The sequence below is a fragment of the Clarias gariepinus genome, chromosome 26, assembly GCF_024256425.1.
Source record: "Clarias gariepinus isolate MV-2021 ecotype Netherlands chromosome 26, CGAR_prim_01v2, whole genome shotgun sequence".
NCBI lineage: Eukaryota > Metazoa > Chordata > Actinopteri > Siluriformes > Clariidae > Clarias > Clarias gariepinus.
Genome location: NC_071125.1, coordinates 15,345,071 through 15,369,854, shown reverse-complemented (window position 1 = coordinate 15,369,854; position 24,784 = coordinate 15,345,071). Strand labels below are relative to the sequence as shown.

Below are 24,784 nucleotides of genomic sequence, written 5' to 3'. Positions count from 1 at the left end.
GTGCGTGTGCGCGCGCGCGCACACACACACATTAACGGAGAGACCGTTTTTAAAACCGTTTAAAAATTAGCAAGGAACATCGCTAGTCACACTCGCGTGAGTGCATACTAACGGGATTACTACTGTAAAGTAAAACAACAACAACAAAAATTAAACAGCTCCTCACCTTTGAAAACAGTCGCGACAGAGAAGAGTTTGTGTGTTTATTTGGCAACCTGAGAGAAGGGGAGCTGTAAAGCCGAGACCTATCGTCTCCCCTGCTGGGTCTTAGTGCTTGCAGTGTTTTTGCATGCGCGTGTTTGTGTCTGTGTAAGGCAGAGAGTTTGTGTGTTTATTTGGCAACCTGAGAGAAGGGTAAACGCGAGCGAGCCCCCCTTCAGCCCCCCCTTCTCTCAGGATGCCAAATAAACACACAAACTTCTCTCTGTCGCGATTGTTTTCAAAGGTGAGGAGCTGTTTAATTTGTTTTTTGTTGTTGTTTTACTTATAGCAGTGATCCTGTTAGTATGCGCTCACGTGAGTGTGACTAGGAATGTTCCTTGCTAATTTTTAAATGGTTTTAAAAACGGTCTATCCGTTAGTGTGTGTGTGTGTGTGTGTGTGTGTGTGCGCGCGCACATTTTACACACATACACCCTGCATGCACAAACGAAAACCCTTATCTGTCGGGGTTTAATTTTACATTTTTTTAAGGTAAAGTACAGGTTAATTTGTTTTATTTTTACTTTATATTTTGTATTAATTATATTTATGTATTTATTTTTTTGGGCTGTAGAACGAATAATTTAAGTTTCCATTATTTCCTATGGGAAAATTATATTTGGTTTAAGAGTGTTTTGGAATACGAGCCCACTTCCGGAACGATTTAAGCTCGTAATCCGAGGTTCCACTGTACTGTAGTTCCAATTTTTCATTTTAATGCTTGATATCACGCTATATGGTTCCTCAAGGGAAATACAGTATGCCTGAAAAGGTCTGAACAATATCCTGAAAAAATCTAGGAAAAAGTGTGAAACTGAATGCACTACATGATAGTATGAAAATTTAAGCAGGTTTACTGAAAATCACAGAAATGAGCATTCAAGATTAACCCGAGAACTGGGAGCCATGAGCCAGCATTGCTACGCACTGTACCAACCTTTTGTCCTTTTGGCTCTATTTCTATTCGCCAACCCGTAGGGCATGTGGCAAGTGGACCCTGGACAGGGTGGTAATCCATCGCATGGCACACACACACACACACATACTACAAGCAATATGGGAACGTCAATTAACCTAATCTGCATGTCTTTGGACTCTGAAAAACAGAGCACCCCAGTGGAGACCATGCAAACTAAACGCGGGAATCGACCCCTTGACCTTGGCAGGTGCAAGGCCACAGTGCTAACCATTACATCACCATGCCTCTGGTTTGATTTCTACTACATTAAATATTTTTATGGCACCCAATTGGAGTGAATCCCAGATTGTTTAATTAAACCACTTGAAAGGACAGCACATTGACATGATAATCATAACCAGGACTGTTCATGACTATTGACCCCCAGAACCATATCTGTTAACAATGTTTCTGGCTAGATGCTCATTTACTTTTTTTTTTTTTTTTTACCTTCTTCTAATTTGCATATTATCCTGTAAGCTGTAAATATCTGTGGTCAGCAGTTTCTCTTGTAACATTTTTTGCTTTATCAGTATTTCTGTTGTCAGCAAGTGGGTGGTGAAGACTTAATAGGAAAAAAAAAATCCCACATCACCTCCACACTTTCAAGGGAAACACCAGAGGGAGGAAAACATTAAGTTTTTAAAATTACCTAGACCATCTGTTGTCTGTCTGAAGTGTTTTTCCGAGTGTCTGGCTGCCTAATCAATGGAGAGATAGAGCAGTGTAAAACAAGAGAAATAATATCCCAGTTGTAGCCGCATGATAGGAAACAGCTCTCCAACGAAGGAAAGTGAGGAATAGTAGAAATAAAGGAGCACCTGATAAGGGAGAAGAGCTGTATAGTACCTGAATGGTGTCTTTTGGAAACAAAGCCAAAGGGATACAGGTGGTCAATAAGGACAGGAAGGAGGAGACAGGATCCTGTTAGATTCTTTTGGATAACAATGCTATTAATGGCTGACTTTTCAAACACATACACATATCTAATGACATTATTGAGCAAGAGGACAGCAACGACAAGTGTGTGTTGGTGTGATTCTGACAGCCGTGGGTAATTTATAGAGAACTATGGCAAGAGTAATGAATACCTGTGTCCTCTATGTATAATTCATGACAAGCAGATTGATTCAAGGCATCCTCTTGGGAATGCAGGATTAGGAAAATCTTACCCTCATTAATACAGCCCGAGCAGATGTTCCCCATGTTTTTTTTCCACCTTTGAAACTTTTCGTAGTATTGACCATGTTATGTTTTCTTTCAACTAAATACTTGTTATATATTTACTTTTTTTATGAATTCATTGTTATACATATTGGCTTGACAGCATCACTCAGTTGCTGCACATTTGTTGGCTGCATAGTGTGTGTGTGTGTGTGTGTGTGTGTGTGTGTGTGTGTGTGTGTGTGTGTGCGCCCTGCGAAGGATTGGCACCGTTTCCAGGGTGTACCCTGCCTTTGCCCTAAGTCTCCTGGGATAGGCTCCAGGCCCCCGCGACCCTGTATGATAAAGCGGTACAGGCGATAAGTTGAGATGAGAGACATCCATGATGGAAATCTTTTGTACCACATCCCAAAGGAGCTCCATTGGATTTGGATCTGGTAACTGTGGAGTCCAATTGAATACAATGAACTCATTGTCATGTTCAAGAAATCAGTTTGAGATGATTTTAGCTTTGTGACATGGTGGTTATAAAGAAATGGACAGGGTCAGCAATACTCAGGCAACAAGGTGACAAGAATCTGAATGTCGCTGCAGAAATTGAGACTCATCAGGCCAGGCAATCTTTTTCCGATCTTCTGCTATCCGATTTTGGTGAGCCCATGCAAATGGTGGCCTTAGTTTCCTATGTGATCTGCTGCTGTAGCCCACCTGCTTCAACGTTTTATATGTTGTGCATTCAGAAGGGCTCTTCAGCATACCTTGCTTGTAATGAGATGTTATTTACATTACTGTTGTTTTTTTTTCCAGTCTGGCTAGCTCCTTGACCTCTGACACCAACAAGACATTATTTCCCAAAGAAATGCTACTCATTTAATATTTTCTCTTTTTTAGCCCATTCTCTGTAACCCTATAGATGGTTGTGCATAAAAACCACAGTAGATCAGCAATTGTAAAAATACTCTGACCTGCGTGTCTGGCACCAACAACTATGTCACATTTAAACTCACTTTATTCACATTTCTTCCCTACTTAATGCTTGGAACTTTAAACTTCAGCAGATCGTCATGACATTGTCTACATGCCTAAATGCATTTAGTTGCTGCTGTATGATTGGCTGATTAGATGTTTAGATATTTATGGGGCAGTGGTAGCTCTGAGGGCTGAGGCACTGAGTTACTGATCTGAAGATTGGCGGTTTGATACCCAGCTCCACCAGGTTGCCACTGTTGCCTTGAGCAAGACCCCTAACCCTATAGTATCTGATCCAGGGTCACTGTATCATGGCTGACCCTGCACTCTGATCCCAGTTACCCTGGGATATGCTAAGAAAGAATTTCACTGTGATATAATTTATATAAGGCTTAACTAAACTTAATTCTATTTGCATTAGTGGGCATTTAAACAGGTGTACCTAATTAAGCTGAACATGAGTGTATTTGTTTTATGTCATGGTACAGATGCAGTCACTGAAAATTGCGGCTTACAGGTGAAAGCCATTCAACTGGGTTATTATCATTATTATTAACACGATTCAGAGGTTTAGATAATCTTTTAGATAAAGAGGTTTAGATAAACGTTTCCTCTATTATCTATTAAATACCCTAGTAATCATCATCTTTATGTAAATGTCATTGTCACATTATTAGTACTTTTTTGGACGATTCTGCAGTCCCTAGATTTAAAATGAATGCATATTTTAAATTTACTCACTCATCACTCACTCAACTTCTATACCGCTTTATCCTGTATTCAGGGCCACAGTGACCTGGAGCCTATCCCAGGAGACTTAGGGCACCAGGAGGGGTACACCCTGGACAGGGTGCCAATCCATCGCAGGGCACACACACACACACACTCTTATTTACACAGTATGGGAAATTTGGAAATGCCAATTAGTCTAACCTGCATATTTACATGTAGGCATTTGGCAGACGCTCTTATCCAGAGCAACTTACATTTTTATCTCATTATACATCTGAGCAGTTGAGGGTTAAGGGCCTTGCTCAAGGGACCAACAGTGGCAACGATGGGAGGAAACCGGAGTACCCAGAGGAAACCCACCAAGCACGGGGAGAACATGCAAACTCCGTGCACACAGAGACGGGAATCGAACCCGGCCCCTGGAGGTGCAAGGCGACAGTGCTAACCACTACATCACCGTGCATAGTTTTTAAAAAAAGAGTAACATCTTTGCCAAAACCAAAGGATATGTCTTCTGACATTGTTGTTTAACAAATAAGAAGCTACTTTTAGTATCAGTTATGTTATCACTACAGTAATAATCCAATGGAAGGCTTGGTTAGTTAAATATAGGTGATCATTTTCCTTTTTGTCCCGGGCAGTGTATATTTGATATTTGTTTTTTAAAATATTTCCAGTTTTGTTGATAAAAGTATGGTCACTGATGTTCCAGTATGTTATGCAAGAGATTTAGAGCTTTTCTATCTTTCCATTCTTTTATACACAACCTTGTGAAAGTAGCAATCATCTATAAAGGCATAAATCATATAACTTACAGTGCCAAAACCTAAATCCAGGACTGAAATACTATAGCAAACCTTTATGAATGAACACAATCTGCCTAAAGTCAAACAGACAGTTATGAGAGGTAAGTCAGACATACAAAAGCTACAGGTGGGGCTTTATCTTTTACAAACACCTGTTTTTGTTTTCACATGTGTAGGTATTGACCACCATATAAATGAAGATCTCATCTAAACCAAATGGACAAATATAACACTTCACTACAGCAGCACTTTAATAAATATGCTATTTTTAATTTTATGGTACATCACCCAGCCCGGGAAATGTCAACAGGCATGAGTACTCAGTAAATCTGTGCTCTATCATGGGCAGACAGTAATCCCTAGTCGTTTAAAAGTCAAATAATAATAAGGATTCCAGCATGTGAAAATAGTGTTGCAGTGACCATGCCACAATTTAAATACCATAAATAAAAATATCCAGCCAACAATAAACAAGCCAATCATATTTGTTGGCCCATCCAGAGAATGAGTTAGGCAGCAACTACAGTAATATGCTGTGCTGATAAAAATGTTGTTGGAATGGATACAACGGATCTTTGACAGAAGAACAAGCTTCAGATGAGCTACAGCAGTAAAGGCGTCCCCAGTCTGGCCTGGTGATTTGTGGCTTTGACCTTGATGTCACGGAGGGTCTAATTGGACAGGGCCCTTGGTTTGATGCAAATACCCAATTAATCCATTGTGCTCTCACTCGTGTCTCCAAATTAGTCTCTTAGTATCAACATGCTTAATTAGACTGCCTTTCTAGCAAAGCACTGGGACAAACTACTGGGCAGGATCTTTACCCTTTGCAATAAGACATGATTTTTCATTAAAAATGCACTAAGGATTTATGGGGTCTACCACTGGACACCATTTTTTTAAATCTGTAATTAGATAATATTTTTTTCTACGTGATTGGATTACCTTAAACACATATTTTTAGTACAGTCTTGTCATACACTCCTAGTGTATGAATAGTGTCTTATTCTGATGTAAAGTAACCAAATAAAATTATTACAGACATTTTGTCAAACTTTTTTCACTTCTTGCAGCACAGTCAATACTATATTTATCTAATTTATTTTAATGTAATTTTATGTACACTGTGTTTCTGATATCTAAATTACATGCTGGGGCAAATGGAATGACCAGTTTTATTTCTAGTGTCAGAAATCTATTCTCAGGATGAAAAATAGTCACAAAGATATGAGCCAGCGCAGATGCATTAGCCCTAGGCTACGAATAGATAATACATTTAACAATGACTTACACAGTTACAGTACAGTTGAATCAGTCTGAATTTAAATCTCGTCCTTTGTGCTGTTGTGCGTAAATGTCTTAGTAGGATTGAGGGGTGAATTTTGCACCTTCATCCTCATTTAGGCTTTTATTAAAGATGAGTATGAGCTATAAATTTATAGTAGCGTCTACACACACACACACACACACTGCCTGGCCAAATAATTAAAATGTCGCTATTTCAGGAGGGTCAAACTATTATGTTATTGGAATGCAATAATAAAAAAAGGCCGAAGGAGATTTGTAATTACTGGAACTAGGTTAAGAACTCAACACATTATCCAAAATTGAAAAAATAGTGCTGAACAATCAACTTTGTAGGAAAAAAAAAAAAAACATGAATTAACCAAAACTTTAACATTGGTGAAATTGCATGGTTAAAAATTCAACATTAAAACACAAATGGTACCTTTATATATATTATATATATAAAACATTAAGCTGACAACCTGAATGTATCGAATGACCAGGGTATTACATTAACGGAGTTTTTGTCTTCCCTGATGGCATAGGCATATTCCAAAACTCAAATTTTGAAAGAGAGGTTCTTGGAGCACGAGGAATCATTTTCACACATGAACTGGCCTCCACATTGGGGTCTGTAATCAAAGATAAGGTGACTGAATAAATTCTTGGAGTGTGTGAGATTCTTGAGAGTGTATATACTGTATTTACTGTGCGTCATCTTGGACGCTAAGACTTATAAATATCGGCCATCACGTCTCTGAGGTTTGCTTGAGACCTTATAAAATACAAATGTCCACTGAACTTAAATTTCAGGGCCCGTATTCACAAAGCTTCTTAGAATTCTCTCACAGAGCTCCTACCTTAGCCTAAAAGGTCCTAGCTGGGAGTCCTAGATTAAAAGTAATTTAGGAAAATTCTTAGAACAACTTTGAGGAAGAAAAGTACGAAACTTTATCTTAGTGAGAAGGTGTGGTTCAAGGTTCCTACTGTATATAAAATTGTCTCAATGCATTTTCGAGAGCTCAGAAAGGTTTTTTTCTTTTTTTATAGTGCAGATTTCACAAGCCTTTCGGTAGATACTATAAATTAGGCACATTTGATTTAGTTTTTCTGAAGTCAAGATATTGTTTTCCAATTTCAAGGCTGACCTCCAAAATGATATGTTCCTCCAGTGGTAATGTGAACGTCTGCATTGGTCCTCACAGCCGACGACTCATCACCATCTATTGTTAACATGGCAAAGTTCTCTTTGGCCAGGAAGCGAACATCATGCCATTCCCCATCATTCAGCCCTGAACCTGTAATTATAAAAAAAAATAAGAGAAAAGGTCATACATTTAGTATAGAGTTTACCTTGAGATGGAAAAGAAACCTATTACTATGTAAGGTTTTGACCATATTTAAGCAATAATAAATCCAGATGCATTATTTAATAAAGACTATGCTATTTATTAATTACATGGTAGAACTCAAAGTAGAAGTAGGCCACCAATAAAAAAAAGGGTTAAATAAATAAATGAATAGGAGATACAGATAAAATAATGAGAGCAAATATACAGCACAAGCACATTAACCAGACTTATAAGGCAAGAGTAATGACACATGAGCCCTTCACATTGAAATTGAAATCAATGTTCTGTCTGTTCATGTTTAATGAGATTGTTAGTACTCATGGGGAGTACAGTCTTAAGGATGAGCTGCTCCATATAGATTAGTACCAATTGTCAGGTAGCTAGTTTAAAATGCAGAGCATCAGAACATCTACAGTATAAGTAGCATCCACCAGACCTCATGTGAGCACATTAATATCATAAACATATTAAAATGTATTTTAAAATTGTAAACCTGTAAAATGTATCCAATCGGTGAATACAATTGTTAATTGCATTATTTATACTGCATCATTTATTCATTCGTTCTGTTCGCTATGAGGATTTACTCTATTGTGTGTCTTTGTTAGAAATGCATCAAGAGACATTCAAACAACAGAAGGACAACACACACACACACACACACACACTGCACATAATGTAATCAGGCAATCTAATGTAATCCTAGATAATTAAAGCTTGCTATCCATATACCCAGCTCAGACAACAAAAGCCCATTACGTGGTTTAATATGAGGATGAGTGGCAAACACAAGACACTTTAAATGTCAGCCACAAACAAGATCTTGTCTGAAAGCCTCAAAGCTCAGGTAACCATCTAACTACATAAGTATAGCCACTGTTTTGAAAGCTATAATCGATAAAATCACTGAAATGTGCTATCTACTTCTGAGCCACTGCAATAACTGAAAGCCAAAACAAAATAACAAGCCCTGCTTGCTTAATAAAATATTAAGGATATAACAATATGGGATATTGTATAGGTTGATATGAGGCTCTCGATTTGATACATTTGCATATTGAAAAACACATTTAACAGATTGCATAATTCAGTATACTATTCATCATGAAATACAATCTATATTACACGACGTGTAAAGATTTTAACTTTTTCAGGCCCTCTTTTTATTTAAAACAGCAGAGGCTATAATGGCTATTATAGTATTCTCTTTTATGAGCTAATACACTGGCATACATCATGCTACGTCAACATCAATGACTTACACACTCGCTCATCCATCGTCTATACCGATGGGGGGAATGAAGCCAATCCCAATCCCAAGGGACTTGGTGCACAAGGCGTGGTTCTTCGCAGGGCACACACAGACACACTCACATGCTCATTTGCATACTACCTGCAATTCGGGAACACCTATTAATCTGCATGTTTTTGGAAATCGGTATACCCAGAGGAAACCCACCAAGAACATGCAAACTCCATGCACACAGACCTGGCGGGATTTGAACCCGGACCCTGGAGGTACGAGGTGACAGTGCTAACCACTAAGTCACCACGCCGCTGCATGTCAACCAGCTCAAAAAAATACAGTAGTTTTGGTCAACTTTTAGTTCTAAAAAGCCCTTTTGCCTCCTGGTAAGTTACAACAGCCAGCAAATTGTCATCTGAAACATTACAATCTGCCAAATCCACCAAATGTGCACAATAGATGAATGCTAACACAACAGACACGACCACGCATCTGAACTAACATCATCCTTCTGTGCCGTTGTAAAAACTAGTTAAAATATGAAGCAGCAGATGCAACTACACATATACAGACAGGCCTGCACATGCACAGCAAACTCTCTTTTTTATTCAAGTATGCTTTTCTGATTTAATTTGGGATAAAGCACCACTGTGGCTTTGGCCACACAGAGTTATAAGAACGGTTTTAACAGACAGTGGATTTTGAAAAAATTTTTTAGATCATGTTTTTTTAGATCAAGTCTAAAGTATAACACAAACACAATATTTTATTTTATTTTATTTAGTTTTAATTATTGTTATTTTTTAAAGTTGAATCTGTCAATCAATTGCAAAAGAAATTCTTCATTACATCAAAAGAATTTGTCTACAGTATTTCTATCCACAAGGGCCACTCAGGGTCTTGTTCAGCCCCTTGTCATTTCGAGACAGCACTTCTAGTCGGCCTCTGTGCAAGTTAACCCTCAGCATTTCACTGTTAAACTTTCTCCACTGGTTTCCTAAAGCTGCCCTTTAAACACTCGTGCTCACTCACAAAGCCAAAAATGGACCAGCAGCCCCCTGACATCACTCACTGAACCATGTTCCCCCTGGTCCTTCTGCTTGGTTGGACTCACTATCTCTAAGAGTGGAACTCACCCACCTTTTTTAATCAATTGATAAATTAGGAAATCACAGATATGAAACAAACCATACACTCACTCATTGTCTATACCGCTTTATTTTGTATTCAGTCTCATGGGGGGCCTGGAGCCTATCACAGGGGAAGTAGGGCATGAGACAGGGTACACACTCGACAGGGTGCCAATCCATCGCAGGGCACACACACATACACACACGGGCAATTTAGAAACGCCAATTACAGTGAAACCTCAGATTGCGAGTAACGCGGTTTGGGAGTGCTCCGCAAGACGAGCAAAGAGACGAGCAAAGATTTTTAATAAATTTTGAATTGGAAAAGGTATGTTGCCAAATGTATGCGTGTGTGTAAAGCAAAAGCAAGTCTCATTAGAAAGGTTAAAGATCCATTTTCTCTCTCTGTATCAGCCTGCTCTTTGTGTCTGTGTGTGTGCGTGTGTCATTGGACACCATGCCCCCCACACACACAGAGAACCCTCCTACCTTCGCCTTCACAGACACACACACACACACACTTTCTCTCTGCTCTACACAGAAACACTGCTCTGTCGCGATTCTTTTTAAGGGTTAATTTGTTTTATTTTTACTTTATATTTTGTGTTAAGTATTTTTATGTATTTATTTTTTGGGGCTGTGAAACAAATAATTTAAGTTTCCATTATTATGGGAAAATTCAATTTGGTTTACAAGTGTTTTAAAATACGAGCTCACTTCCGGAATTATGCTTGTAATCCAAGGTTTCACTGGATTACAAGCATATTCTGCAGGTCTTTGGACTGTGGGAGGAAACCGGAGTACCCGGAGGAAACCCACCAAGCACAGGGAGAACATGCAAACTCCATGGACACAGAAATGGGAATTGAACCTGGCTGGGAATCCAACCAAGACCCTGGAGCCCAAATTATTTAAATTAATAGCATATTATTCCAGATCCCAATGTGGAAAAAAAGAGTAGTCCAAGTAAATGCAAAGCATTAGAATAGAAAACAAAGTGATTGAAAATAGAAATGCACAAAATCAAATGGGTGGAAATCTTTTTTTGAGAAATTAAAAATTAGAGAATAACATGGTATTTACGGTTAGGAAGGGCAAACAAAAAAAAAATCAGCATTTGCACTCAAACAGAAGAAGACAAAGTTATTATGGGATAAAGAGAAGCAACTATGAAATGTGGATAATTCGATAAAAGTGATATTCAGTAATGAATCAAGAATCTGCATTGGCCAAGGTGATTATGCTGGAACTTTTGTCTAATGATGTTCTTCAGGCAATCTAATTTCCCCACCCCTTCATGATATGGGGTTGCATGTTAGCTAATGGACCAGGGGAGATGATAATCAATGCCTCAGCAGTCCATTGATATAAAATAGGTTTGGTGATGACAAAATCTTGTTACAGGACAATAATGCATTTTGCAAAGAGTATTAAAGCATTTCTTTTGGTGAGGCATATCAAGACAATGACACAGCCAGCAAACAATCGTGATGTCAAATGAAAATGTTGAGTGGAAAATGACATGATTCTGTCCGTCATCTAGACACCTGGAGGTTCTAGTGTCTGAATAACTTGGTGTCTCCAAATAACAACTACAGACCAACCTCAACCTCTTTTCATAAACATTCGCTTTTAGGCAAAGTACATTACAGATATATAAAATAATATAAATATAAAATAACTCTTTTATAATCTCATTTTATGGATAAAAAACAAGAGACCTTACAAGAAATCACTTTACAGTAATGCAATTAGCCTCTCTGTTATGCTTGTAGTTTTATTTTAAGGAAGTTCTGGCTTTTCAGATGCTAAAAATAAATCGTTAATTGACTTTGTTAAAAATTAAAGGTTTGAGACACTTTAGAAAGGTTGCGAGGTCTATTTCCCAGGTAACTGTTAATCACTTTGGTGCCCTAATTTCTTTAGCGTTGTTGAAATTGTTGTGGAGTGTAGCTTAGTCATGCCATTGTATAAATGACAGTGTAAATGCTATTATTTAGATTAGAAAATCAAAAGCACTTGTGTGTGATAGTTATCTGAAAAGTACATTTAAAATTTAATTGAGTAAAAGTACAGGCTTTTTATAAGAAATGTATTGAGTAGAAGTAAAAATGATCAAATACAGAAAATAGTACAACTACACACATACACACACACACACACAAATTAATTACAGTAAGGAAGTATTTGAAATTCATTAATTGCCACCTCTAATAAATACTATATTGACCTCTCTAACAGGTCTTTTAGACTACTTTAGACTTTCGATAGTACTCTTGGTGCCTAGCTTACAGTAGTATGACCAGTATGAGAAAGCATTTATTGATAAAGACTTCAAACAACTTCTGTGAGTCACTCAGAATAACAATAAATACTACTACCATTAATACACATCTAATATTTGTCATATTTGACAAAGCGACAGTATTCAGTAGGTATGGGAAATAAATAACAAAATTCTATTTATTTTGACACAAAACAGTATGAGGTATATCACTTGCTCTACAGTACAGTATGTACAGTATCATGTGCTCTCCTTATAACAATCAGAGTGATTACCCAGCAGGAACCTTTGGATTTAGTTTGTAATGATATGGGAATGATGCTTAAGGTCAGTACATCAGTACATCAGTACAACGTTGTTTTTAAAACAACCTTAAAGCATTATTTGGAACATGGATTAACAACCATTTGCTGTATGTTCGTTATCACTCAGACCTCGTACTGCAGTGACTGGAGTTTGAGTCCTGCTCAAGCCATTAGTCGTTTTTGCAATATTTTGCTTGGGGAATTGATTCGCCGTTATCCCATCGTCATGTAGTCAACACTGTTCTGACATCATTTCATTAAAGTGATTGTAACTTTCAAAAAAACTACCTAATACCGATGTTGTCTTGACGTCTGGACTGTTGCTAAATTAATGTCACCACAATGTTTTGACAACCAAAAATTATGCTGCTGGATATGGATTTAGATATTTGGAGAAATACAACAAATCATCCATGTGTTTCATTTTAGACATGTGAGAAAATATAATTTGCATTTACCTTATGTACTGTATAACACATAATATCTGTCAAAAGAAGAACTCAAATTATTATTGACTTAAATAATAATAAAAATAAAATCTGATGAAAACATACTATAAAAGAGAAAATATCCCTCAGCACTCTTCCACAAAAGTCCAGACATTTCGCATTGTGGCAACATAGAACCTTATAACAGTTTAGAGTGGAAATATGATCATTTTAGAGTGCTCCAGGAAACTGTATTACTTTTTGAAGAAAAAAAAAAAAAAAAAAACAATGTAGGCTGTCATCTATCCATCTGGGTGAACTAAACTTTTTAAACAAAACTTTATTATAATATAAAAATTTATTAAAATGTAAAAAAAAAATACTGTAATACAGTGACCAGTTTTAATATCGAAGAAAATGATGAAAAATATTTGCTGACAACCTTTTTTTGATGATGAACACAAGATTAAAACTAAATAAAAAGTAATCTTTGAAAATGATAAATATGATGATGTTTCATACTTTTCATCAACGATAAAAATAAACAATAATTGTAACAAAGGATGAATTATTTGATGACTTTCAAATAATTTTATCTTATGTCCAATAATCTAAACACGTACTTTACAAACTGCAACTTATGATACAGTAAGTGGTTAAAAAACAGTGAAAGAAACAAAGAGACAGAGAGAGGGATCCACAATCTCACTTTATATTCAATATCTTTTTTCTTTTTCTTTTCTCCATTTATTATTATTAATAATAATAATTATTATTATTACATTTGCTTTTTTTATCATCACTAGTGTCACTTGTGTATATTTTGTAACTTGATTTTGAGCATTGGCAATATCAATGTCCATATTTGTCATGCCAATAAACACCCTTTACGTAAATATTTAATTCTCTCTCTCTCTCTCTCTCTCTCGCTGTGCGCTAATCCATGAGAACTCACCCTCAGGACCAGTGGTTGATCCGCTTTGGTGTACTTTTCTATCCAACAGTTTATAATATCTTGATTTTCCTCTCTTTCATCTGTTTCTGCATGGGCCAAGTTTCCTCACTACAATCATACATTCTCTTTGTTCGCTGAAAATATTGTAATTTTCTCTGTCCTGTGTGTAAATAATTTAACCACCCTGAGGGGCATCACAGTGCTAAAATGCTTAAATACAATAATGCTATTAATCTATCCAATTACTTAGTCACTTCCAGTGGTATTTTTTTTTTTTTGGAGCTGATTTTGTTTAAAATCAGTCAAATTTTGGCAATTTTTTGTTTTCATAAACATTAACGTGAAAAATGTAACACTGAAGTAGGGTCCTTTGTTTATACAGTAACTAGTGTAATTGCAAAAAGCATCACAAGAACAAGACTGTTGTACTGTAAGCTTTATCAATGCTGTCAGAACATTGTAACTCCATCTCCTTTTTAAAACCAGCTGTGAATCGCAGATAAACGCTCGAAGTGCCATGTTAATACTTGAATCATTCCTGCTTGAGTTAAAGTGGCTTCACACAGCTGACATTAATTAGCTTGAAGTGAGGTTCTGAAAATAAGGGTATTGATTTTGCACGTAAAGTACTTGCACCCAACCCCCTGCCATTTTGTTAAGCACTATACACCTTACGCAGTATGGCTCGGGTTCTATATATTTAAGCATGAGAGTGTTAAAGTGAAACAAGAGATGCATGCCACTGTATTCATTTCATTTGGTGCAACTGACATTTTATACAGTATATATAACAAAACATTATTATATATAATATAACAAAGAACATATATATTTTTTTATTTTTTTGTGTGATATATATATATATATATATATATATATATATATATATATATATATATATATATATATATATATATATTGTAGCGTTTTACCGCCAGAAAGGACATTGGAGAGACGACTGAACTTAATTGCTGCCCAATGCAATGGCTGGGAATACTTTATTTGCACAAAGCATGTATAGCATGAGCAGCACATTTACACAAGAACCTACATCTACAGTAACTCAGCCTAAGCATGAACCAGAGCACATTCAACACGTCACACCCACTCCCACACACAACATGGCCAAAGCCACTAACCCAAACACCCTTCCCCAACATGGTGAACACATAGCAATCCCTCCCGTAAAGCATGATGGTCGCCAACCAAAGCCCCGCCCACGCCACAAATTATATATATATGCCCGTGGCATTTAAACGATGCCCAATTGGCACTAAGAGGCCTAAAGTGTGCCAAGAAAACATCCCCCATACCATTACACCACCAGCCTGCACAGTGGTAACAAGGCATGATGGATCCATGTTGTCATTCTGTTTACACCAAATTCTGACTCTACCATTTGAATGTCTCAACAGAAATCCAGACTCATCAGACCAGGCAACATTTTTCCAGTCTTTAAATGTCCAATTTTGGTGAGCTCGTGCAAATTGTAGCCTCTTTTTTTTATTTGTAAGGGAGATGTGTGGTACCTGGTGGGGTCTTCTGCTGTTGTAGCCCATCCACCTCAAGGTTGTGCATGTTGTGGCTTCACAAATGCTTTGCTGTGTACCTCGGTTGTAACGAGTGGTTATTTCAGTCAAAGTTGCTCTTCTACCAGCTTGAATCAGTCGGCCCATTCTCCTCTGAACTCTAGCATCAACAAGGCATTTTCGCCCACAGGACTGCCGCATACTGGATGTTTTTCCCTTTTCACACCATTCTTTGTAAACCCTAGTAATGGTTGTGTGTGAAAATCCCAGTAACTGAGCAGATTGTGAAATACTCAGACCGGCCATGCCACGCTCAAAATTGCTTAAAACATCTTTTCTTTCCCATTCTGACATTCAGTTTGGAGTTCAGGAGATTGTCTTGACCAGGACCACACCCCTAAATGCGTTGAAGCAACTGCCATGTGATTGGTTGATTAGACAATTGCATTAATGAGAAATTGAACAGGTGTTCCTAATAATCCTTTAGGTGATTATATATATATATATATATATATATATATATATATATATAAAGAGAGAGAGATATCAAATGTTAACATACAATACTAAAATGCAGAATCAATGCCCTTATTTTCAGAATCTCACTCCAAGCTTTTCTGGAAAGTTGGCATTTCTGTATTATACTGGTCTCAGTTTAAATTACAGTAACTACAAATGAATGCAATTCCTGCAACATTTATAGCTGGGAATACTTCTGATTTGCAGACTGCAATTATTCATTGAAAAAAGCTAACAGTGCAAATTAATGTCAGCTGTTTGAAGCCACTTTAACTCAAGCAGGAACGATTCAAGTATTAACATGGCACTTTCAGCATTTATCTCTGATTCCCAGCTGGTTTAAAAAAGGAGATGAAGTTACAATGTTCTGACAGCATTGATGAAGCTTACGGTACAACAGTCTTGTTGTTCTTGTGATAGTTTTTGCAGTTACACAAATTAGAACCAAAGTACTCTGCTGACTTCAGAGTTATTGTATTAATAAATTGAAAATTATTTTTGTTTATGAAAGTTAGTATACATGACTAAAAATCGACTAATCAGTAAAAGACTAAAGTAAATTTTAATCAAAAAGTCTCAGCCTAAAACCTAATCAAAGGCAGCTGCCAAAATTAACACTTTTAATCAGATTAATTAAAATTAATCAAAAAGATTAATAGCATTATTCTATTTAAGCTTTATAAATCAGCATGTTAGCATAGACCCCTGGTATTATTTGAATTATATATACATTTCTTTTACATCATACATCCATATACAATTCAACTCGATGGACATCCAAACTTTGATCTTCATTGACCTGTTTAAAATCATGAATCCCTTTTACTGTGACTCTAAAGGAGATAACCATGAGCCGCCTCTACTGAGACAGAAACAAAAGTAAAGTGATGAAATTTAGCTGTAGTTTTTCTGCATGGCTCTCTTAATCACTCAGAAATGCTGCCTATGCAATCTGCGCTACTCTGAAAGCAATCTACCCAAGTTGCAATAACAGCAGGGTAACGGTGTCTCTGAGAGCACAGACAGAATAAAAAAGATTCAGTTTGTGATTACTTGAACATAACCGCAGAAATGTGTGTAACTCTGGGTATGAAGGGAGTAAAGCTGGTAATTTTAAATACAAATGATAGCAATGGAATTGTTTTGTTAAATGTTGAGAGCTGTCGATTTTACTTAAAGATTGATTCAGACTATACAAGTAGACAATAAATGAGAAGAATATATCGTTGTCTGTGTTCAATTATTTAAATGGCTATACAAGACATTGTATTTGCTATAGTGACTATTTATTAATTCATTCATTTTTTCTCTCCCTTTTTTTCTCTTTTTTCTATTTAAACATACATTCTAATGTAATATACATTTGAGAACCACTTCTGGTCTGTGTCGATTTAAACCACTTGTATACCAAGAAATGCTGACAAATGCTTGGAATGGTTTCCATTTTAGCAATGATGTTTGTGGTCATTTAAATATGCAATAAAGTGTCAATAAAATCAAGAGTGGTTCCATATAAAAACTGTTTATTAAAACTGGTGTTAAATACATGGGCAGTAAATGTTAATGTCCTTTTTCTTGGCTTCAGAATTCATCAAAAATCCACTGAATGCATTTAGTCCATTTAGGGCAGCTATTTTCACCATATGGTTGTTTTTCGCCTCACCGATCACATGACAGAATGAAGTGGTGCAATTGGCTTTTTGGGAAGCATAATGTTTTGTTATGTAATGCGCCTGTTCCATGTCATTGTTTTCCTAAAATGTTGAAGTTCAAGGCTTATGAAAGAAGGATAAGTCTCATCTTTTATTGAAAGGTTTGTTATAGACTACCTTGTAAAAGTAAAAATCTGGGCATGGTATTTATTGTTTTGCTAAACCGTTTACACGTGTATAAGTTAAGCTTTTATTTGTCACATATACATTACAGCACAGTGAAATTCTTTCTGCGCATATCCCAGCATAACTCGGAGCACATGGTCAGCCATGATACAGTGCACCTGGAGCAGATCGGGTCAGGGGCCCAACAGGGCTAAAGGGCCCAACAGAGGCAACCTGGTGGAGCTGCGGATCGAACCGCCGACCCTCTGATCAGTAACTCAGTGCCTTAACCCTCTGAGCCACCACTGTATATTTTCAATAGTTGTTTCGTACTAGTCTACCACTGTAATATCAAGTCCACTAGAATAACTAAAATGAATAAACTGCAAAAATTGACTTCTAAATGTCTCTATGCCACTGCAGTTTCATTGCACTTTTCATTTTTGAGCCAGCCTTAGTGGCACAATTTCAGTTAAATTTAGAAAAGACTAAAAAATTATATTAACGAAATGTAAAAAAAGAATAATTAAGTATAATAAAATTGCAATGACTAATACATTGAATTTTTTGTTGTTTTTATTTATTTATATTTTTTAATGTACTCTGTTATCCAGACAACAATGTGCTGCCCACTCGGCGATTATCATTTCCTGGAAAGAAAGTGACTGGTAGCAGAAAAAAAATATATTAACTGGTTTACAGTTCTAGAGTCTACTAAAATGAATGAATACATATTATCTTTTATCTTCTAATAAAACAGAATATGATGATTCTTCCAGTGTGGAAAACTTTCAATTTCTGTTGTTTCATTAGGAGCAATAATATTTGCCATACATCACTGTATTATTGGACAGGTGATAAAAATGTACTACGTTTTATAGAATAACACAATTTCTAGACTTTATTAAAAAATATAAAATATATAAATAAAATAAAAAATAAAAATAAACACACACACACACACACCTCTTGGAGAGATCTAGGAAAAAAAAAAAAGCATACATCTAAGTGGGCAACTTCACCATCTTAGTCATAACGTTTCTACTGCATCCATTAATAACATCCCTCTAACTGCTGACACATGCTAAACCATGCCTGCACTTGCCACTTTGATCTAGCATCAATAGTCAAAACACATTAACAGCCACCTTGAGTACTATTAGTAAGAACATACTAACATTAGACTCAACATTAGGCACATTTTTAAGAAAACCTAAAAAAAAAAAGCTGTATGATTCAGTATTGCATGAGCTCCCAGAATGACCACAGTGTAGTGCAAGCACTTTCTTACCTGATGCCATGTCAACACGTGAGCTTTTCAACTTCAGGACACTGATGTGCACTAAGACTTTGCCATCTTTCAGCACAAGCTCCAACATGCCATCAGCCAAGGTGGTGAACAGGAGCAGGCCATTAGAATTCCAAGTGCGAAACTGGAAGCTTATAGACACCATGTTGTGCTCCCTTCTGCCTGGTAACTGCAGGAAACTTGTGGCATTGAAGAAAACTGGAAAGGTGTGAGAGTCCACGCAGGAAAATGTCAAGTTGCGCTGCATTTGGAGCAGAAAATGTGAAGAAGAAAACAAACACACATTATAACAGCCTTTATAGTACATTTGTAAAATTTATTCTCTATTGTGCAACCTTAAAAGGAAAACTAAATAATTAAGATTTACTTGTGCTATTTCAGTTTGAGCAGTCATTTAGAACTGATTTTAGCTGTTTTACAATGACAGACCTACAACGTCAGTGTTTTGCTACACATTCCACAACACATGGGACAAATCAATCTTTTGCATCCTTTAACCCTGAATGTTGGCAATACATTAGGAAAACAACAAGAACATTAACGAGAAGAACAAGAGGGGAAAAAATCATATTATTAACAACAACAAAATAATATCATATAATGATAAAAAAAAGAATGCAACCAAAATAATACAAATGGTCATAATAACAATAATAATAAGAAGAAGAAGAACTGTAAAAAAAAAAACAACAACACACAAACATTTCAGCAGCACTAAGGACAACATCAACATTTAGGTTTGACAGTAAGTTGAGAGGTAAAAGGTTTTGGCACGAGTGAGTATGTGCCATGGTGTCACGGTTTTGTCCGTAACTGGCATGTGCCCTAATTCTTTTGGTCCTCGCTCATAAGAAACTAAAAATAACAAGCTCATTGAGCACTGCAAGGGGGTGGGGCTGCTAGATATGACACAGATGGTGGCACATCTAAACTTAAGGCCTTCGATTCTCTGCTCTTGGGTAAGAGGTGATGAAAATAACAGTCAGGGTAGAGATGGTGTGTGTTGTGCTGTGGATGCCACAATGTGGTCGTGTGCTCTTTCTGGCTCTAATGCGGAGGGATGATTTTCGCTGCTGGGCAGCTTGCCGGGTAGCAGGTGCCGATAAACTGTGACCTTTACATTGGCACTTCCAACTTTAGTTATGGCCTGCGCTGGAATCTTAGCTACCATTAATATGTTGCCGCTGCCTCGACTTTCACACCTCTAGTTCCAGGCTGCTGCCACTAGACTGCAACAGCCTTGTCTTTACTTCTTTACTTTTAACTCTGGAACTTTAGAGCTGACGAACCTGCAGTTTTTGCTAATGCCCACAGCTTCGGCATTCCGCTGCAACAGCTCATCAGGCTCGTGCCATCATTCCAGCCAGACACTGAACTTGACCTATACCTACACTTTTTTCTACCTGATTTTTGTCTACCTCTTTATAATTTCCTGTCTCACCTTCTTTTTGTTAATAGTGTCAAAATAGTGTATTTTAATTTATCTTGTCTTATGTCTATGGTGTTCCCTAAAACCTCACCTGTCTTCAAGGGGACAAAAACTTTTTTTTCTTTTTAACGTTCCTGTAGTATAAACCTTAGATTACAAGCATAATTTATTCGGCCATGGGCTTGTATTTCAAAACACTTTTAAACCAAAGTGAATTTTCCCATAAGAAATAATGGAAACTCAAATTATTCGTTCCCAAGCACAAAAAAATAAATACATGAAAATAATTTATACAAAATATAAAGTAAAAAATAAAAAATAATTAACCTGCACTTTACCTTAAAAAAAAGTAAAAATTAATCCCGACAGATAAGTGTTTCCATTTATGCGTGCAGGCGCTGTGTGTGTATGTATGTGTGTGTGTGTGTGTGTGTAAAGCTAGAGTAAGAGGAGAGGAGGAATCAGACCCTCTTCCCTCTTTTCATCCTACACAGTAAACTTTCCTCCTCTCCTATTTGGGTTTCACACACATACACATTAACAAAAACAATGTTTTATTGAGAAAATTAGCAAGAAACATTGTTAATACCTCTTGCATGAGCGCAAACTAACTGAATCACTGCTGTGTGTGTGTGTGTGTGTGTGTGTGTGTGTGTGTGTGTGTGTGTGTGTGTGAGAAGGCGAGAGGAGGAGGGGGTGTGTGAAGGCGAAAGGTGGGGTGTGTGTGTAAAGGAGCACTGTGTCCAATGACGGGCGCACGCACAAGACACAAAGTGCAGACTGATACAGAGCGAGAGAGAAAATGGATCTTTAACCTCTCTAATGAGACTGTTATAATAAACAGTACACGCACGCTGTATACACACGAATACAAACACAAAATAAAATGTGTTTTACACACACATACGTGGTCACAGTGTTATAGTAAACAGTACACGCATGCACGGATGTTGATTATACCAGTAAGAGTATGCACGCGCACTAAGATGCAGCAGGGGAGACAATTACCCACAATTCTGCAGAGCAAAAGAGAAAGAAAAACTGTTGGCTCAGTTGTGATCCTGTGACTCTCGAGATCAAAACAAGAAGCACATACATGCGTGATACATGATACTCGGTACTCATAAACCAAGACTTTACAAGTCTAAATTTATTAAAAATCTTTGCTCGTTTTGCGGGACATTTGCGAACCGCGTTACTCGCAATCCGAGGTTCCACTGTATAATACTAAGGATTTATTTTAAAAACAAAAAAACAAAAAAAAAAACATAATGCAACTTCAGCACTACAGTATTCTAAACTCATACACTGCAAAAAGCATTTAAAATTTGCCTGCTACTTATGCCTTCACGATGAATGCATACTGCAAACAACGAATGCAGCAGATCAGGTATTAGTCAAGAATTCAGGAGCAGTAGAAGGTATTTATGTGGGTCAACCAGCTCCAAGGTCAAGAGGATCAATGCGTTGTGGGCTCCAGCAAAGTAATTTTAGGTGAAAACAGCATAACAGTGCTGGTCAGACTACAGGCTCAGGGAACAGCCTGACTGGTGCAGCTCAAGTCGAGGGCCAACATGGTGGCCTCTCCTGCCAAACCCATGCCAGAAAAACATAATGCAGCCTCACAAGTTACTTTTAAGCCAAGAGGATAAGGAAGGGGCCATCAATGTCCAGAGCACTTCAGACTCTGACCCTGAGTAGGAGGTGTTTGCACCCGTGCAACTATGCACATCTAAGGATGCTATTTTTTTGTACAGCTTTGTTGTGGCCATCAGCCTGTCTCCCTGACCTGCCTTTGACAATGCTGCATCATTCCTTGCCAATGAGTACATCACACAGTCTCCCTGCCCTGTTCAGCTAAGGGTGTCAATCTGCTTCCCTGCCCCACCTCTGCTGTTGCTATGTCTCACATGGCTACTGAGAATATTGCCCCTTTTTCCTGCCGTGCCTCTGACACTGAGTCACTGTGGCTCCTTGTCCTGCTGAGATTGTGACTCTGCCTCCCTGCTTGGCTAAGAACATCATTCTCTCTCTTTGTGTGTACGCCATATCCTCTCTTGCAGCATAAGGAATTGTACTCCCCTCTATTGCTTTGTGAGAGATGTCTCCTCATTATCTAATGACTGCTCAGGACATTGTCTCTTCCAAATTGATTTTGCAAGCCAAGAGCCAGGCATTCGAGCCAGCGCTATGTCAAGGCAGCTGACTGCATTTCCGAGCAGCCATCACTGGTAACAGGCATGAATCACATGTACGTTTCATGTTCATCACTAATCTGGTTGCGTATTTAAGTTTTGGTTTGTGTGTTTATTGTCATTTCCTTTGTTCTTTTTGTGCATTAGTACCTAACCAATGTTCATAGTTTCTGTAAACCGTAATCATACTTTTAGTGTTTCTAGTGTGTTCTCACATTTACATGCTTGTGAATATTGGAGATTTTTTAAAACAAATAAACTTCTATGTATATGTACCTAAAACGTAAAAATTACGTTAGTAGTTTTAAAAGTAGAAGATAACTCACAAAGCTAGACGTATCCAGTTTCTTTCTTCTGGCCAGGTTAGTGATATTTTCTCCATTGTAGTTGATACTCTCCATGCAGCCTATAAAATTTCTCTGACCTCCTGAGATAGGCTTCCCTGAGTAAGGCATTCCTCCAAAACTCAGCTGCATGAAAAAAATAAGACTTTTCAGAAAACAGATGTGGTGTCTTTTTTAATGCATGTATTTATAAGCTTAAACATCCGGATCAGATATTAAACAATATATGAAGCAATGTCGCATGACATTGGCATTTGGCAGATGCTCTTATCCAGAGCAGTTGAGGGTTAAGGGCCTTGCTCAAGGGCCCAACAGTGGCAACTTGGTGGTTGTGAGGTTTGAACCTGGGATCTTCCGAACTGTAGTCCAATGCCTTAACCACTGAGCTACCCCTGGCCCCAGGCATTATAACACTAGCAACCACTTAGAAATATTAGAATCCCAAGCATATAAGAAGAGCCACTACAAAAACATGACCATGAGCTCAGGAGCAACCCAGGGACACGGGAAACATGTGTGAATTACTGGGTTGCCTACGTAAGAATCAATACAGGGTAGTGTCTGGTTACTCTTTTTTAAAGTGTGATAATGAGATAAGTCAATATAAGTCAGAGTAATGCACAAACCACCTTCCCCACTATGAATAATTGGATTAATACTGTATTATGCTGCTCATGAATGTTAAATCAGTGAATCAATAAAATCAATCTTATGAGCACTGGAGCTCTACTCTGTACATGATGTGAGCTATTGCCCTAAACCATTTTTATGTTTCAAATCAATTTTCTATATATCTCATTAGACATCGCATTAATGCCGTGTGATCACATTAACATCCTCCCACACATTCTTAATGTGGATTAACAGCATGCCGAGAAGCAAAGGCAAATGCCAACAGAATCTGCTGGAGATAAACCACAACATAACATAAGCATGAGGCTTATGACACTATGTCTATATTCAAAATAACCAACCTGAAAATTCAACAGTAAAATCATGCAATTAGATTTAAAATCGCAGTAAGGAACTGTGAGTCTGTCGTTGTGAGTCTTTTCATTTTGTTGCAGAGTTCTCTGGCTTGCATTTGTGGGTTACTGTACTTTATAACTGTTTTGGTTTTAAGAACCCTAATTCTGTTATTCTCTGGTATTCTCAAAGTGCAGTCTATGTACTTTAACCTATCTGCTGTTTTTAGTGATAAATGCTAAATCAAATATACAGGATACTTAGAAAAGCAATTCAATCTTGCCTCATAGTCAAGGTCGAGGTGGTCAAACTCGCCATTGGTACGAAAATGCTGAGTGTGCTGATCCAGGGTGAAGTTGACATTCCTTCGGTAGCGCTCAATCACAACTGAATGCCAGTGATGATCATCCAGCAAGCTGCCGCTGCTCACCGAAGTGTGACCCAGGATGGATCCGTACTGGTTGCTGCCTGCCTTTCACAAAAACACAGATCTGCAGCATTTACATTATAATATCTAAAAAAAACATCCACTTTCACATACAAGGTATCATCAGAGAGTCTCTGAAATTCATTTAATTTTGTAGCGAACTACAAGGGTTGTTCAAGTCAAACCAGGACAAGGTAAAAAGTAAAACTGATTGACATTTACGAAAGACTTCAAGCACAGTATGGTGATGAGACCCGTAGCTGCAGTTAAACATCTGAATAGAAAGTTTTTAAAAAGACTGTTACGTAAGGAAAGCCCTTTACATTTAGCGAGTGAAATAAATTGTTGCCAACTTGCCAAAGAGACGCATCTGTCTGTGGGAACTGTGCACCACTCGCACATTACAGAAACTCTATCATTCTGGCCAATTAA

The 24,784-nt window shown here is 37.4% G+C and overlaps 1 protein-coding gene across 1 annotated transcript in view; it reads right to left on the bottom strand.

Moving 5' to 3' along the window:
* The window catches only part of LOC128514091 (contactin-associated protein-like 2), a 274,243-nt gene that overhangs the window by 121,093 nt on the left and 128,366 nt on the right, over positions 1-24,784 (bottom strand). The window contains exons 6-9 of the mRNA XM_053487773.1: positions 24,209-24,393; positions 22,942-23,085; positions 18,974-19,232; positions 7,266-7,415 (exon numbers count right to left, since the gene is read on the bottom strand). Of these exons, the coding sequence (XP_053343748.1) occupies positions 7,266-7,415; positions 18,974-19,232; positions 22,942-23,085; positions 24,209-24,393 (738 nt within the window). The remainder of the gene's footprint in view (positions 1-7,265; positions 7,416-18,973; positions 19,233-22,941; positions 23,086-24,208; positions 24,394-24,784) is intronic.